The sequence below is a fragment of the Anas acuta genome, chromosome 5, assembly GCF_963932015.1.
Source record: "Anas acuta chromosome 5, bAnaAcu1.1, whole genome shotgun sequence".
Lineage (NCBI taxonomy): Eukaryota > Metazoa > Chordata > Aves > Anseriformes > Anatidae > Anas > Anas acuta.
The window spans coordinates 10,531,518-10,548,589 of record NC_088983.1 but is presented as its reverse complement, the minus strand read 5'-3'; the positions used below and the strand labels follow the sequence as shown (position 1 = coordinate 10,548,589).

Sequence of the window (17,072 nt, the reverse complement as noted above, 5' to 3'; positions counted from 1 at the left end):
AATAAGGAAATAAAGTTTTAACAAAGACTTTTACTTTTTTAATAAAAAAGTAAAATTTCACCTTAAGCATGAACCTTTTTATCCTTTGAGGGAATTTGCAGGGAAGTGACACTTTTTAAAGTAGGTGAGTACAGAAAATTATTTGTTTACAAGATCCTTAAATAAGAGTTTGAGAAGTTCGCTAGATACATGTGTGTCCGTAGGAGAACTTGGGCACAAATTGTAATGTCAGCAGTACCAGTGTTATTGTTTTAAAAGTTTTATGGCTAAAAAAAATACTTAAACTGATTAAGGATACAGCCCGTAAGTAGTTTGTATATGATGGGATTATCCCAGCAGCTACATGACAGTAGCCTTGGCTCTCCTTTGTTCCTGCTTCCTCTGGTTTAGATTTTTAGTATTCCCAATCTATTTCTTTGAATGAAGTTACAAAATTGATTGGTGTGAAATTCTGCAAAACCCTCTTTAGTAGGTGTAACTGTGCAGCTTTTTATAACTGGCCAAGTTCACTATTTTTGTGTTAGAAGCAAACTGCTTCCTTTTTAAAGGTGTTTGAAAAGTGGTAAGCGACTTAGTACACAGAATGGTCTGGTGGTAAATAAACAGGATGCTCACACTCAAGATCTACTCAGGCACGTATTTAATCTGATACATACATTGACTAAGCCAGCAGGCTAGTCTGTAACTCTGACATTGCATTTTTTCCCTTGATCCACGGTTTTGTTTTCCAGCTCTAAACCTTTGTGCATCTTGATTTTTATTTTTATTTGGTCACTTGTAAATTGAATTACAAGATTAGTATTTGAACCTAGAACCCCTGCTCTGTAACAGGTAAAATTTGGACTGCAAGCTGATGTCAGGGTAAAATGGAAAGGGCCTTAAGAAGCCTTTGTGTGCTGTTTTGTGCATTTGTTTTTATTTTTTTGTTTGTTTGTTTTCCTTTCTGTGGGGGAGCATAAAGATTTTTTCTGGGGAAGAAAAAAAGGCAATAGGAGTGTACAGTAGGTTTTGTCCTTTTTCACTTGGATGTGTGCATGTCTACTTTTGCATACAAGCTCAAGTTTTTTGCTGCCTGTGTGGGATTTGGGGGCTCAGGCTATGCCAAACGAATTGCATGATTATGTTGTCAAATACAGTCATGCTTGATGAATAGTTTGCCCTTTTAAAATGGATTTTTTTTTTTAAATCATAGAAATAGCACCATACCTCCATGTTACTCGTAAAAGATATTAAATATTTATTAATCTTACTCTTACAAAGAATCTGATAGCTTAATAAATTGTATGTCTGATATCCTCCCTTTTTCTCACTTGTTCAGTTATATACATTATTGCTGTGGAGAACGTTTTCCAAACTTCTGTAGTGTTTTGTTCAGAGATACTTAAACATCCTACAAAACCTACATAGAATGATTTATTCCTTTCCTTATGCAATCAGTTCTACGCATCTTTTTTGTGTCCATTGGGTATAAAATAAATTCTTAAACCTGCTTTTCCTTTCTTCAAAGGTTTCTATGCTGGCTTAGCCTTCCTGAACTGCACCTTCTGTGTATTCAGCCAGAGCTACGTGCCAAATTCTAGCTAGGATCTGACAGCCCTTTTTCCCTGTAGTAACAAATTGGTGTCCATTTCACACCTAAGATGTGGTGGTGCACACAGATTATTTTCTTGTTCTGGATTTCTGCTGTTGGATGGGTTCTCCCCAGGCTATGTGATTCATTTTTGCATGAAGGGATGAGTGTTACAAGGCCCGATGTATTTTTTGGCATTACTTTCTTGGTTTTATATATCCTCTTTGTAACAGTGCATGGCTGATCATTTATCTGCATTCATTTAACTTCTGCTTTGGTGGTTAAAATGTGCAATTTTTATTAACAGCCTGTATATACACCTTACACGTGCCCACACACCCGCCTTCAATCTTTGATGTCACAGAATGACTACAAAGCACTGAAGCACGCAGAGGAATTGCTGTCCCTGCTCACATCAGACAGAAGCAAATTAACACTTGCTTATTTTGGAAAACTTAAATGTTGTAGAAAAACTCTAAGTATTTACAAATGACATTTCTCACAGCTTCTCAAGTACAAAATGAAAGTCCCTGTTCAAAAGATGTCCTTTGCTCTTTTATTTCTGTATGATCAAAGGTTCAGTTCTTTGCATTCAGGGCAGAAGCTGTTAATTGAAAGCATGGCAGCGTGCTGGATGGTAATTAGGGCTCAGCTATAGGTTAATTTAGCATAACCCACAACAATTTCTTACACGATTGTGCTTGCTGCGTTTATTTACAGACTTGGTTTGCATTAAACTGCAATCCATTTACACACAATTTTAGAGAGTATGTGTTTTTTAAATGGTATTTAAACATTCTAGGTAATATTTCTCATATTTTGAATGGGAATTGTGTAATAATTGTTCTGCTCGTCATGTTTTGGTGAGCTGGTTTCTTACACCAGGCTAGAGTAGATGTTTGATACAGATGTATATGCTATGCGTCTGTTTGTGAATATGAAGTTCTTGTACTAAATTGCCATCAAACCTAATCCACTGCTTCCCCAAGTTATCTGTGTTTTCAAACAATAGATTGTAACAAAATAAACTAGTGTAGCATATGTCTCTTTTGTGACAAATGGAAATGAATTTTTTTACAAATCACATTGCAGGAAGTTGTAACAGAGATTTGAGTGTATGTAAAGAGAATGAACAGCCTCTTTTACACAATAGAGTAGAGTACAAGCACATCCTTTAGCTGTAGCCATGAAGGCATGTGTGTATGTATTGCTTATTCCTAAAACACTCTTATTCAAGATTTAAGTGATTATAAATTTTGGGGGTGCTTTCTTCTTAAGTTATACTCACTGATGTTAATGCAATTTAGCAAATTCACTTTAAACATTAATTTATCAAAGCTTCCACAAGTGTTTTTGTATAGATGTGAAAAGGTTTTTGAAAAATCATTACTACTTTATTCTAATTTATACTTCTGGTACACTTGAAGATATTTATATCTTAAGTATAAAGGAACAATTCCTGAATTCTTTTTTTCATTATAGAACATTTTTCTGGTGATACAGAAACAGAATCAAGTGATTTCTGTCTTCTGGTCATATTGCAGCATTGTTATACTTGGTTGTCACTTCAGCAGCAGGACATATAATGGTAGAAATACCAGAGTTTCTATAGTTTGCACTCGGTTGAGGCATTTACAAACATCCAGAAATTTGATAGCCTTAATAAAGCATGCAACATGCTGACTAAATAGCACAGTGAAACATTTATCACAAGGATTGTGTTATACAAATAATTTTTTCTAGCACGTAACAGCTGTTGTAGCCTACCCAAAACAGTTGTGTCTAGGCCTGTAGACAATTGAATATCTATATCGAATTCTACAGGAACAACAATGGATGTAAAGTAATCTTAGGGGGCAGTTGTTGTTTTCAAAATACGTAAAGATACTAGCTTTTGTACCCCCCTGGAAAAGGATCAAGATGGTGTTTTCTTGCTCCTGGAAAAGGACAAAGTTTGATTGATCAACCTTTTTAGAAGGTTGGATGGTATTTCTTCAAATTCTAGTTTGTGACTAGCTGTAAAGATAATTGTAGATCAGTGGCTTCAGTTGTATGTATTATAACGTATGTTTTATACACCAGCTACTGCACAAACCAGAATCCTAGAAAACCAGCATGATTGTTCAGGGCTTATTGGAAAGTCTTTTGCCATGTTTGTTTATTTATTTTCAGCTGTTTGCCTTATGAATTAGTGTTGATATTAACTCTGGAAATAGAAACTGGAAATCTTGCTGTTCAAAGCCAGGATGTAAAACATTGTGAAAGCTCTGCAAAAATATCATTACATTATGAGTATGTATTTAAAACAATTATGTTTGAATGACTTCTTAAAAAAAAAAATCTTTATTCACTTGTAGAGAATGGCTTGGCTGGGTTTTGTTTGGTTGGTTTTGTTGTTGCTTTTTTTTTTTTTTTGTACCCTGTGGTTAACTAGTGTGCTCTTCTTCTTCAGAATGTATGAAAACATGTCCACAATGGTGTATCTAAAGGAAGAGAAGTTGGAGAAGCTTACTCAAGATGAAATCATTGCCAAAACTAAGCAAGTGATTAATGGACTAGAGGCACTGAAGAATGAACACAATTCAATTTTACAGAGCTTACTTGAAACACTGAAATGTTTGAAGAAAGATGATGAAACTAATCTGGTTGAAGAAAAATCAAACATGATTCGAAAGTCACTGGAGATGCTGGAACTTGGCCTTAGTGAAGCACAGGTAAAGCTGAAGTGAAAATAAAGCATTTCAGAATTTGTCTGAATTTTTAGTATGAAGAAATTAATGAAAGATCGTTATTTGTTCTCTGATTGGAATTTAAAATAAATAGATCAGTTCTGGCAGATGTACATTTGCTTTACTGAATATCAGCAGCATGTTGAGACATGTGAGTTGTTATTGTCTGTTAAGGAAAAAGACTGCTCTAATTATTAGCGGCTGTCTTACTGTGGTGCAGAATTAATTATCCATTCAGTATCAAAGCACTGAATCCCGTAACTGAGCTTCCCTTGACTTCAGTGGGATAGTTGCTATTTTCTGTTTAGACTTTTCAATGGCATTGGTCAGGTAATGAGCTGCTCAAACAAGAACTAAGCAATGGCATTTGAACTCTGAGCTATTGTTTAGGGAGATCACACACTAATAATATAAAACAGGATTTTGCTCAGGGTTAGAAGACCCAACCTTTGAGTTCTTCTATGACCTTAAATCTATGTTCTTGTTGCCTTAATTCTAAGATTCTTTTATACAAGCTCATGATGCTCCTTGGCCGTAAGAATCTAGAATGTTTATTGAACGTTTTGTGAAACCAAAATTGAATTTAAACACATTTTAAAGGTTAAGGGTTTAGTATAGAATCTGAACAACTTTCATTTATGCTTAAAAGAAAGGGTTGAGAACTAACTTCTGTGAACTAACTTAGTGAATGAAGGTATCATCTGCAGAAGAGATTTGAGAAAATGTTTAGTCAGAATGTGGGGACTTTGTTCACATTCCAACTTCAGGAGTTTTATGTTTTTTTGATCCAGTACCAAATATATGGGATGCAACACACTCATCAAGATAAAATGGCAAATGAGTTGAAGGTGCTGATGGGATAACTTTATATTAATAGGCTTTGTATTGGGCTGTCATTGTGCTCAGTCTTCTTATCTGGATTGTTCTTGTTTGGTGCTATGGAAGTTGTGTGTTGGGTAATGGTGAGCGGAGGCCTGAGAAAAAGAACAAATGTATGTTGCTACACATGGGAATGTAGAAACCCTGGACTTGGTACAGTCTGCTAGGCCTTACTATTTGCATGCTTTGATGCCATGAATTGGAAGAAAATGCTAAAAGATACACGGCATAAAACTGTAATAGCTGAGTTACCTTTAATGGGTGTTAGTAGAAGATCTGTGACTGCATGAGTTACCTTGTCTTCTAACTTCGGCATGGTACTGGGACTCTGAACAGGTAGGTTTTTGGTTTTTTTTTGGCTTTGTCAGGCTCTGTAGCCTCAGTTGCTAATATTGCCTTGTTTACTCTAGCTGGTGTTTTGTGAGGTGCAGCTGAGGAGCCAACAAGTCCATATTTATTGCCTTTGTTAGGAAAGTAACTGTATTTTACACTGCTACTGATCAGGCGTGATAAGCCCAGTCCTCCTGTGCTCTTTGGGTTTTAACAAAGTAGTATTTTGTCACTTGCTTAATTTAAATTAAGATATGGGAGTATTTTATGGGTGTTTGAGTGACGTGTAGATACGATGAAGTACATGTTAACTTCCATCAAGATGAAACTGATTTTGCTGAAGAAGTAATCAAACTTTTATTTCACGTAGAATCCTTTGCAACCTTACTCTCTGGGGTTACTTTGCTGTTGTAGTTTATAAAAAGTTGTTTGAGTAATTTGACTGTATTATTGCAACTTCCCTAAGTACATTTTTTGATGTTGCAAATGAAACTGTTTGAACAGGCAAATTAATTTAAATTATTTTGAATATGTAAATAGGCAGGTGCTGAAGTCCAGAAGTTTGGACTGGTGTTAGGAAAATTATCCATGGTGTTTCATCTCACATGAATTCTCTAGAAACTACTTCTTCCTTATTATGGTGTTCCCTGGAAACCGGAAATTTTGGTTAAAAACATGATCTGTTTCAGATGAAATACTTAGCTCAAAAACACATCAAAGTTACTTTGTTTTAAAGAACCATGAAATTGAGAAGATGAGTTTCACACCCTGAAGTTATTAGTATTTCATCTAAAAGTTGATTTTTAGTATCACCACTGGCCATTTTTTACAAAGTGTTTTTATAGATGTGTCACTGGTAGATTAAACTGTGAAGGCAGAGTGTCTTCTTTGTGTAGCATTTGGCTTTCACTTAATGTGCTTATTTTTCATTTGACATCGTTTAGCAAAAAAAATATATATCCAAATAGACTGCTTTTATGACCATTCTGGTTTTGTCCTATTTATATGACTGTTCAAACACACTGGAAGCACACTCAAGCTTGTGATACATGTGTATATAGGTAAAGTACTTATATAATCGTGTGTTCATGTGCACATTTAGATCTAAGTAGTATAACTGTCACTTTGAAGTATTATCTTTATGCAGAGTTCATCCTTACGAAGTCCAAGCATAAATATGAACCCTTCTCTATTTGGAATCTGTCAAATTAGCAGTACTCTGGTTTAGTTCTTACAGGGAAGGTGATCCTTCAGGCTAAAAGCATTACTGCTCCATTTTGTGTTAATGGAATGGAAGTTTCCATTTCAGTAATCTGAGTCCTAGTTCAAATTTTTCATAATGTTTTAAGATTATATGTAATCTTGGAGAGATTCTAAAGCAGTTTGAATTCTAACAGCATTATGAAAAACGGTAATCAGCAAAGACTACTTGTGGGTTAATTCTGATTGAACAAAAGGTTTATAAAAATAATAGAGGAAAAGCAAGTATCAGGTACATATTAAGGTGGAATCCAAATGTTTACCACATTTCACAGATGATGCAGGTTTTAAGTGATAAAGGCTTGTGTGTTAAATACAGGACTGCATTCTGGAGGAAGTATGTCATGAGATACCTTCTGCTTTTCAGGTAATGATGGCCTTGTCAAATCACTTAAATGCAGTGGAATCAGAGAAGCAGAAACTGCGTGCTCAGGTTCGCCGGCTGTGCCAGGAAAATCAGTGGCTACGGGATGAACTAGCCAATACGCAACAGAAACTACAGAAAAGCGAGCAATCTGTAGCCCAACTGGAGGAAGAAAAGAAACATCTAGAATTCATGAATCAATTAAAAAAATATGACGATGATATTTCACCATCAGTAAGTAGCTGTACAGTAAAAAGCAGTGCACGTTTACGTATGTGTTGTAATCTAGTTAAAGAGAAATGGCAGATACAAGCTCCTCATTTGTTGCTCACATAAGCATGTTGTTAAAATGCTTGCCTTGCACCAGTGTCACATAGTTTAGATTCTTAGAGTTCAGTTCTTATCTTAAGAAAGTACATGTTTTACTGCCTGTAGATAATAAAATACATATGAGGATGAAAAATCCATTAATACTTATTTAGCATCACATTAGCATAAAAAATTTGAAGAACTGACCTTGAGACCAAAAACTTCCTTCTATACTCTAAACAGTTAAAATAAGTGAAGAGTGCAAACTATTGCAGATTGTAGGAATGTGGGGAATTTGCTTATATTGACTGCAGGATTTTATTTTATTTTATTTTTTTGGTCAAGTGAAAGTAGCATGTAGTCTCTGTAGCCTCAATATAGGCTATACACTAGGATAGGATATCATTAAATCCCCTTTCTGGATCTTCTGCCAGACATTGTGATCATCTGCATGTTTTCAGTCATGTTTAGCTAACCTGTTGTGTTACATATTCTTAGGTTAGGATAGAAGATGGTTACAATTTTAATTTACATAAGTAACTTAATACTTAAAAAGATTTATAACTTACTTGCTCTTCATGCTGTCCTTTTATTTAGCTTTCTTATTTTAGGTAGTATTGTAGAGAAAGATCTCATTTCATGTTCAGATGTACTCAGCCATGTCTTGGAAAGGACAGTTTTTCATAACCTACTATTTCAGGACTATAATGGGTGAAAGTGTATGCATTTTGGTCTTGCTTAACCAATTGCTTGACCAAATTCTTTTAATGTACCATGAGCTGTTTTTGTCAGATGCATGCAGAACTTCTCGGTGGTATTAGTAGTTGAATACTGCCAGTGAAGTCTTTTAGGTAGTCTTTCTTTAAGGAGAAGAAAACAGTTCAGAGGAGGAAGCACTGGGATTTCTGTGTGCCAAAAGTTGAACTATAATCTATAGATGATGTAAATAGCACCATTATTTGAAATTGCACATAGGGATGAAGTAAGCAAAGCATCATTATAGTTTCACTAACCATGTGGACTAGTCTCTGTTAATCTTTTGCCAACTGTGTATACTCACAATAAGCTTGGAATCTGCACACTTAAAATAAGATCTCAGGTGTTCAGTCTCATCAATCTGCAGTTTTTGCAGAGCACCCAACTTTGCAACCATTGAGCTTGAATGCAGCAAATCCCTTTTTCTCATCCACAGGAAAAGGTGCTGGATAGTGAGCCAGAAAAAAAGGAATGTGCTCTTGGATTTTCTACTTACTGAGATAAATATTTGAAGTTCTCAGAAATGTTAGTATTATGTGGGCTCCATATATAGGAAACAGGATGAGGGGATGATCTGCTTCTTTGTTTTATGTGATTGTGGGAGTCTGAATGATCTTTGGATGCTTAAAATCAATATATGCTGATAGATCTTGCAGAAGTTAGTATGGTTCCAGGAGTTGAATATTGGAGATGAACTTCCTTCCAAGTGCTTTTTTTTTTCTTTTTGAACTTTACAGATCACAATTGCAAAATCCTGTTATTTGTGCAGAAATTGAGTCCTCAGAAATTGATGTGACAGAATTAAAATTGCTGGTGCAAATTTATTCTCCTTCAGGAGATGAATCTCTTTTTTTCTCTCCCTTGCTCATCTCTAACTGCATATATGACTTCAAAGTACAGTGGACAATTGTGTATTTAGTAGTGTTCACTCTTCCACGGGTACTTTCTGTAGGTATGATGTCTTTGTAAGAGTAACAAATGTGTTCTTGTGTGCTTAAATTAAGACTGAAATCTAGGAGACCTGATTTCTATTCCTGTCTCTCCTGAAGGTGTCCCATATTGTTTCAGGACAGAGTGTGTAAATACATTTGAACATAATTAAACTTCTACAAGAAATGTTGTTCTCGACAATTCCAAAGGTCTGGAACTGGAGAGTTCCTTTAACAATGCAGGTTAAATAGACCTGTCCTTTTATGCATTAGGTTTAATAGTGTAACATTTTTATTATTTTTTTCTATAGGAGGATAAAGATACAGATTCCACCAAAGAGCCTTTGGATGACTTATTTCCCAATGATGAAGATGACCAAGGTCAAGGAAGTAAGTGCATTTCAAATTACAATGTCAATGTATCTCTTCAGTGCCAAAGCTAAAGATGCTAATCCGAAAAACAAATCCATGCTTAGGGGCTTTTGGGATAGAGTGGAGTGTTGAATGCCTCTTGCCCTACTAGAATAAGGAAACAGGAAAGCCAGAAAGCTGGTTGTGATGATTGATATGTGTAGGGCCTAGGTTTTTAATCAGTTTACTAGCTCTGTTGCAAAATTATTGGAGCTGACTTTAGCACAAAATTGGTCCCAGAGTCTTTGTGGGCCTCAGAGTGGCAGACTGACTGAGGCGTGCTCTGAAACAGCGAAGCTTTCTGATGGTCTGCCCAGATGGTAAATTCTGTTAATGACCTTTTAAATTATCCGATTTAACATTTTAGGGCAGGTTTCAGCGTGAAATCTTTCTCAGGCAATCTTCTGCTAAGATTGTCTTCCTTAATTTATTACCCATTCTAGAAGTGTTGTCTTCAGGTCAGAAGGACTGATCAAAGTGGGTAGAGTGAAGTTTGATTTAGAGGGTGAAGGAAGACGTTGATAGATAAGCTTTGCTTAATGAAATATTTTGCCTCTCTTATGGTAGTAAAGCTGATATTATATAACGTATTGATATTGTAGCGTCTGTGCAGTGTGCTGGTGGTGTGTGATTCTCAGTAGATAAATAACAGGAAAAAAATATCTGACTCACCCCACCTTAGTAATCAGAGTTCTGAATTTCCAGTATGGACTCATATTCAAGGTGCGCTGCATGCTTGATAGCATGGTAGTGAACACCAGCAATGGAAGGAGGATTTGAAGAGAGTAGAAGAGGTTAGTGTTGAGCATGAGCACCATCCTGGGTTCATCCTGCCCTATCTAGAATTTTATACTAGGAAAGTTGTGTGGCAAAACTGTTTCTATACCTGCATAGTCCATCTGTCATTTTACTGTTTTGCTTTACCAAAGAAGAGGGTGACATTTCAGTAGTTTTCTTGACCTCCAGGAAAAAATAATTAAATGCTTCAGTAGGCAGTAATTGTGGGTGTAGGCTTAGAGTTGTATGATTCCACTGAAGTAAAAAGACTCTCATTTGCTGTGAGTGTTTTTCCTTTAATAAAAAAGAGAGAAGAAAAGCTCATGGCTGGAACCCTTGTCCTGTGTGTTGCCTAGAATTTAATGAAAATGAGTAAGAGATGATTTTCCTCAATCTTTCCTGAAATCTCCCAGCTGAAGAGAAACGAGTTGTTTTTTTGTTTGTTTGTTTTTTGTTTTTTTTTTTTTGTTTGTTTGTTTGTTTTTGTTTTTTTGTTTCTTTGTTTTAAAGAGGAATGTGAAGGGGGTTTAAACAACCAAAACCTAGTAGCTAGTAGAAAACAAGTGGCTAAATATGAAGGTTAGTAAATAAAACCAAAATGTTGACCCTGGCTTCGTCTTGGTGCCTTTTCTCTTGTAATTATTACTCCTGGCATCCAAGGTGTTCTAATCCTTTTTATGCCAACCTTAATTATTTCCTGTTATAGCAAAGGGGAGCAAACAAAATCTACATTTAGAGAAGGAGAATAAAGGAAAAAAGAATAAATCAGGTGAACTTTTTTGCAGGTACTTGACTTCTCTGTGTTAGTGTTCCTTCCACAGGAAAACTTCAATATTTCTGAGTGTAAAATTATGATACAGTCTTGAGAACTGTTAATAATTTGAGCTGAAATGGTTTCTTATTTTCTTCATTTATTTGATTTGACCCTTTCAACTAAAAAAAGTGAAATAATATTAATACAGTACCCTTGTTTATAAAGCAAGGACAGAATATTAAGAATGAAATGGTCTTTTTTGCTGTCATAGTTCAAGACAGTATAACTGCTGTTAAGCATGTTCTAGAACCAATGCTTTGTATTGAAGGAATACAATTCAGTCTCATTCTGTGTCACTGTGCAGTAATGTTAAATGTTTTCAAGTTACTGTCATCTTTTAAAACAACTTAAAATCTTGTGAATTTCTTTCAGTTCAACAGCAGCATAGCAGTGCAGCAGCTGCTGCCCAACAAGGTGGCTACGAAATTCCAGCAAGATTAAGGACCCTTCATAATCTTGTTATTCAGTACGCATCCCAGGGTAGATATGAGGTTGCTGTACCTCTTTGTAAACAAGCTCTTGAAGATCTGGAGAAGACTTCAGGTCATGATCATCCCGATGTTGCCACTATGTTGAACATACTTGCTTTGGTGTACAGGTTTGTATAGCAACAGATAAATGTCAGCTAACTAAATATTTAATATTTGGCTATAGGCTGTCAGCGTTCAGCATTTATTTTCCATTCCCTGGTTTTTATTAAAACCTTCAAGAAGTTTCAGCAATATTTATGTGTCTACGCATGCTAAAAGACAATCAAATTGCTGCATTTTTGCCTGTGTTTTTGTTTTTAGAGTGAAGCTTGCTTATTTATTTGGTTTACTGAGGGGGCATGTCTTGATTACCCACTTACAGATGATCTAGAGGCAGAAATTGGAGAATGGAAAGTCCTTGATCTGCTAACTACTTTATAGATATGGGCTTCAGGTTTTCACTTCCTGGTTCCTGAATGTATTCTCAGTTACTATTCTCTTGTAGTAGCCAGTCTTTAGGCCAGTAATGAAGCCAGCTTCACTGTTATGACTTCCTCTTCTGAATCCCCAATATTAATTATGACTCTCTTTAAAATTTAGAGACCAGAACAAGTACAAAGATGCAGCAAATCTCCTAAATGATGCCTTGGCTATCCGTGAAAAGACTTTGGGCAAAGATCATCCAGCGGTTTGTATACATGCAACATCATGTTTCTAGTTGTGTTTTTGACTGTTTGTGTTTGTTTGTTTGTTTGTTTGTTTCCCCCAACTCATTCTAATATTAAACTCAACAGGAAAGGTTTTTAAGACCTGGCTTATCTCTAAACAGCACAGGTAGGAGGTCACACTGTAAAATTCTTTGTTTTCTCTTAAATATTTAATGTGCCTTTTGAAGGTCATATTCGATGCTGTTTCACCACGAATGATCTGTACTTACTTGATTTTTGGATCAGATTGCATGGATCTTCTATGGGAGATTAATTTGTGAAGAAAGATTTTAAATTTGCTTACTCAGATCACTTTCTCAAACTTGAAATGAAGGCATACTTCTGATTTGTTTTGCTGCTGCCTTTAAATGAAACATAAATCAAACACTTGTACTTGGTGTTTAAAATTGGGGTATCTCACATCATGCAGCCTGTGTCAAAGTGAGGTGGATCTGAGTATAATTTTGATGGGTAACTTTGTAAGACAAGAATGTACTAAATGTCATTTCCACAAATGAATTATTTCATGATTTTATTTGTTTTTGGTTTTAGATTTCTTTTTGTGTGTGTATTGTTTGGCAATGTTTATTTCTTTATTTGCAAATTTCAAGAGATCTGCACTGTGGAAAATTTGAAAGCATCAGTGCATTGCAGATACATTAATTTTGATGGTATTTGTCAGATATTTGTATCTGCGAATTCCAATAAGTAATATTTCTATTCTGTTGGCAGGTGGCAGCAACTCTAAACAATCTTGCAGTACTTTATGGTAAACGTGGAAAGTACAAAGAAGCAGAACCTTTGTGTAAGCGAGCTCTGGAAATCAGAGAAAAGGTATGACTGAAAAAAATAGAGCACCTTTGAATGGATTTTTGTAGGGGTGGGAGTAAATGTCCTTACATTTGGTTTATGTTTTATTTGGATAGATCTGTCAGATTAATCACAGTAGTTACCAATGTCTGAAGTACAAAACGGTATTAAATTTCAGTAGTCCTACAGAGCTGTTAGAGCACTCTGGGTATATTGTAAATTACGTATTTTCTAATAAACCTCTCTACCTTTTTCTCTCATTTTGATTGAATAATCTTTGATTTGACAAGAGCATTGTAATTTAAAAAACAAATATCAGTAAAGCTTTTAATTTGGTTATTCTCAGTCTGTGGATATTTATTCTAGTCCATGTGACTGAGTATCTCCATCTTCAGACTTCTTCGCATAATACAGCACATATAGCATAGTTCTTACTGCCAATTGTTCTACAACCTTCTCAGTTTGTAATAGAATTGAGTGGTTTTCATGTCCTTCTATTGCAAGATTTGCTTTCATCATCCTTATGTTGCAGTTCTTGAGGAATAAAATACAATGGGTCATGTCTAACTAATGCATTTCTAAACCCTGATATAATGACTGGAGAATGTTTTAATACAAGTTTTTTGATTTTTCAGGTGCTGGGGAAAGATCACCCTGATGTTGCCAAACAGTTAAATAACTTGGCTTTACTATGCCAGAACCAGGGTAAATATGAAGAGGTAGAATACTACTATCAGAGGGCACTGGAGATTTACCAAACTAAGCTGGGACCAGATGATCCAAATGTTGCAAAAACAAAGAATAACCTGGTAAGCCTTTTATAAATAAATCTAAGAAAAAGTAACATTTTTTGATGAATTGAACATACCTTCATTCAGAATGTATTTGTTATATTATTTATCGAACCTAAATAAAACAGTGTGCTGATACCTTTTTTTGGGGGGGGGGTATTTTGTTTTTAGGCATCTTGCTATCTAAAACAAGGCAAATTTAAGCAAGCAGAAACTTTATACAAAGAGATTCTTACTCGTGCTCATGAACGGGAATTTGGCTCTGTAGATGGTAAGTAACTTAGTCCCTAGATTTGAATGTGTATTTGATTTTTTGTAGTTAAGAAATAAAATCTGTGGGAGAGCAATTGTATCCTGGTTAAAATTGTTGTCTGCTTGAGGCAGATTTAAAAAGTGAGATTACAAATGCATTGAAGTACTGCAAAACACATCATAAGAAAGTGTTTAGATACAACAATAACGTTTATTTCAAAAGGAGAGTTTTTCTTAAATGAGGGAAACTTGTTTAGGTTTATGTCTCATGCATCATATTTCTGGCATAATTTATGTACAACAGAAACCAATTTTGCTATTTTTATAGAGTCAAAAAAATAGGTCACTTTCCATTCACAGAAAAGTCAGTACAGATTTTTCATGACATAATAAATATGTTGTTAATACAAGTCCTTCATTAATACAATTAAAGAATGGGGGGAAATGTTGTTTACTGTAATTTACACTGTGCATTGGAGTCAAATGCATTTCATCATCAACTATAAATCAGAGAGAAGAACTTTCATTGCATTCTCTGATGGTAGCATATGCACCACTAGGATGTCAAAACAGTTGTTACGATAAGAAAAAAATGTGTGTTTGCTAGCACATAACTAGGCGCATGACAAATTGGTGTCAATACGTATGGGTTTCAAAGCTTCTCAGAAGTAACTGTTCCTAAGTTCAGATAACAAAAAGACAGATTTGGAAAACTGTAAAAGAAGAAAGTTTTATTGATCTTGTGCTACTTTCTGTAGTACAGACAATGATTTTCTCTGTTACGGTAGTCGCATAACTCTGTGGTTCTCAGCCTTATTTCAAAAGGGTGAAAATATTGCAATGAATGCTTTGTAGCTTTGTACTTCTATAAAATATTTTCTTCTGTTTCATCAGATGAAAATAAGCCTATTTGGATGCATGCAGAAGAGAGGGAAGAATGCAAAGTAAGGCCGTTGTCATCATCTTTTTTATGGAGTTTTTATTAAATAAAAATAATTGATTTATAACTTAAATATTGTTATTTTTGTTTTTAGGGAAAACAAAAAGATGGCACATCTTTTGGAGAATATGGTGGCTGGTACAAAGCTTGCAAAGTGGATAGGTAGGTATTTTTTTTTACAGGACAAACCAGATAGCAGCACGCAGCATCCAACAATGTCAGATTAAAGCATGTTCAAAACGAAAACAAACCAGCAACTTGCTTGGGGCTACAAAAACTATAGTATTAGATATTCAGGCCCAAAACTGGGTTTCAGGAACACAGACAGTAGCAGTTTTCATGTCCTGAGGCTGCTTTTAATCTAGGCTGATGAGATCTATAGTAGGTCACCTTTCTTTTTATACAGTTGGCTGGCATACATGCTCTCTCTGACATTGCCCCAGCAAAACCTGTAGAGAAGACCAGAAGAAAAAAGGAGACAGCGCAAATAATCATAGAAACATAGAGTGGTTTGGGTTGGAAGGGACCTTAAAGATCACCCAATTCCACAACCCCCTGTCATGGGCAGGGACACTTTCCACTATATCAGGTTGTCCAAAGCCCCATCTAGCCTGGCCTTGAACACCTCCAGGGATGGGGCATCCACAGATTTGCTGGGCAACCTGTTCCTGTGCCTCACTACCCTCAAGAGTGAAGAATTTCCTCCTAACATCTAATCTAAATCTACCCTCTTTTAGTTTAAAGCCATTCTTCCCTGTCCCTTGTCTCCCTTGTCACTCCACTCCCTGACCAAGAGTCCCTCCCCAGCATTCCTGTAGGCCCCCTTTAAGTACTGGAAGGCAGCCGTAAAGTCTCCCTGGAGCCTTCTTTTCTCCTGGCTGAACAACCCCAGCTCTCTCAGTGTTCATAGGAGAGGTGCTCCAGCCCCTTGATCATCTTTGTGGTCTTCCTCTGGAGTTGTAGTATCTCCATGTCCTTCTTGTGCTGGGGGCTCCAGAGCTGAACACAGTAAAATAACTGAGCCTTGGGTTTCTAGCTGGCAGAAGAAAAAATAAATTGCTACACTTCTGCATTATTTGAGTTTCTAAAGCCTGAAGAATATTAGTTTTGTGAGAACGAAATTGTGTCTTTTAAAATGGAAGACGAGTAACAAGCATTTCAGTTTGCATCATAGTTGGTGAAATGTTTTTTGTTTGTCTTAATTTTGTTCCTTAACTGTCTTTTTAATGTATGACGTGGTACAGTGAATGAAGAAAAGACTGCAAGCCGTACTAGTGATGTTCAGTGAGGGTTTTTTCTTTCTTCACTGCTTGAATTCTTGCATCTAACAAGCAAAAAAACCTTTGTACTGTTGAAATCCGCCCTGTTTTTTCACCCTGAGCTCCAGGTGCCATGTATTTTGTTGGTTTGTTTTTGATGTTCTAGTTTGTTCTAATGCTTGAGGAAATCCTTCCTCTGCTGTTACAGGAGCAAACAAACCTTCAAGCAACAATATTGCCATTGAACTAATTCTAACTCTCATTGTGCCATTGAATCAAAAACGTCTGTTTTGGAGTGTGAGACTTGTTAATGAAATGTGTTATCTTTTTCCTTAGTTTTATTGTTCAAACCTAGTTTGCACAGAAACTGAAAATAGATACTAATAACTGATGAAAGGAATTGTTCATTTGTTTTGTGACTAATGCATACTACAGTAACAGTCACTGTATGTATGAGCATGTATGTTTTCTGGATGCTTTGGAGTTACTCAGTTGGACACATCAAGATTGAACTAAATTTTAACCTTTGGAGATGCATCTGAGAAACATGAGGATATGGCACTCCAGTTTTCTCTTGGGTAGCTCTAGAGGCTCGTGACTAATGTTCAGGTACAGAGCTGTTGACTAATCCTAGTGTGAGTTAGTAGTGCAGTTTGAAATGTCTTAACAGATACTTCCTGTACATGAATAAGGTATAGTATATTTCAGGATGTTT

At 35.8% G+C, this 17,072-nt stretch overlaps 1 protein-coding gene across 7 annotated transcripts in view; it reads left to right on the top strand.

Annotated features, from left to right (window-relative positions):
* KLC1 (kinesin light chain 1) overlaps nucleotides 1-17,072 on the top strand; it is a 49,628-nt gene that overhangs the window by 12,187 nt on the left and 20,369 nt on the right. For all 7 annotated transcript variants that reach the window (XM_068682631.1, XM_068682632.1, XM_068682630.1 and 4 more), the window contains exons 2-11: nucleotides 4,023-4,284; nucleotides 7,136-7,366; nucleotides 9,438-9,516; nucleotides 11,501-11,726; nucleotides 12,199-12,286; nucleotides 13,038-13,139; nucleotides 13,751-13,924; nucleotides 14,078-14,177; nucleotides 15,053-15,102; nucleotides 15,193-15,260. In XM_068682631.1, the coding sequence (XP_068538732.1) occupies nucleotides 4,024-4,284; nucleotides 7,136-7,366; nucleotides 9,438-9,516; nucleotides 11,501-11,726; nucleotides 12,199-12,286; nucleotides 13,038-13,139; nucleotides 13,751-13,924; nucleotides 14,078-14,177; nucleotides 15,053-15,102; nucleotides 15,193-15,260 (1,379 nt within the window). In that variant the 5' untranslated portion in view covers nucleotide 4,023. The remainder of the gene's footprint in view (nucleotides 1-4,022; nucleotides 4,285-7,135; nucleotides 7,367-9,437; nucleotides 9,517-11,500; nucleotides 11,727-12,198; nucleotides 12,287-13,037; nucleotides 13,140-13,750; nucleotides 13,925-14,077; nucleotides 14,178-15,052; nucleotides 15,103-15,192; nucleotides 15,261-17,072) is intronic.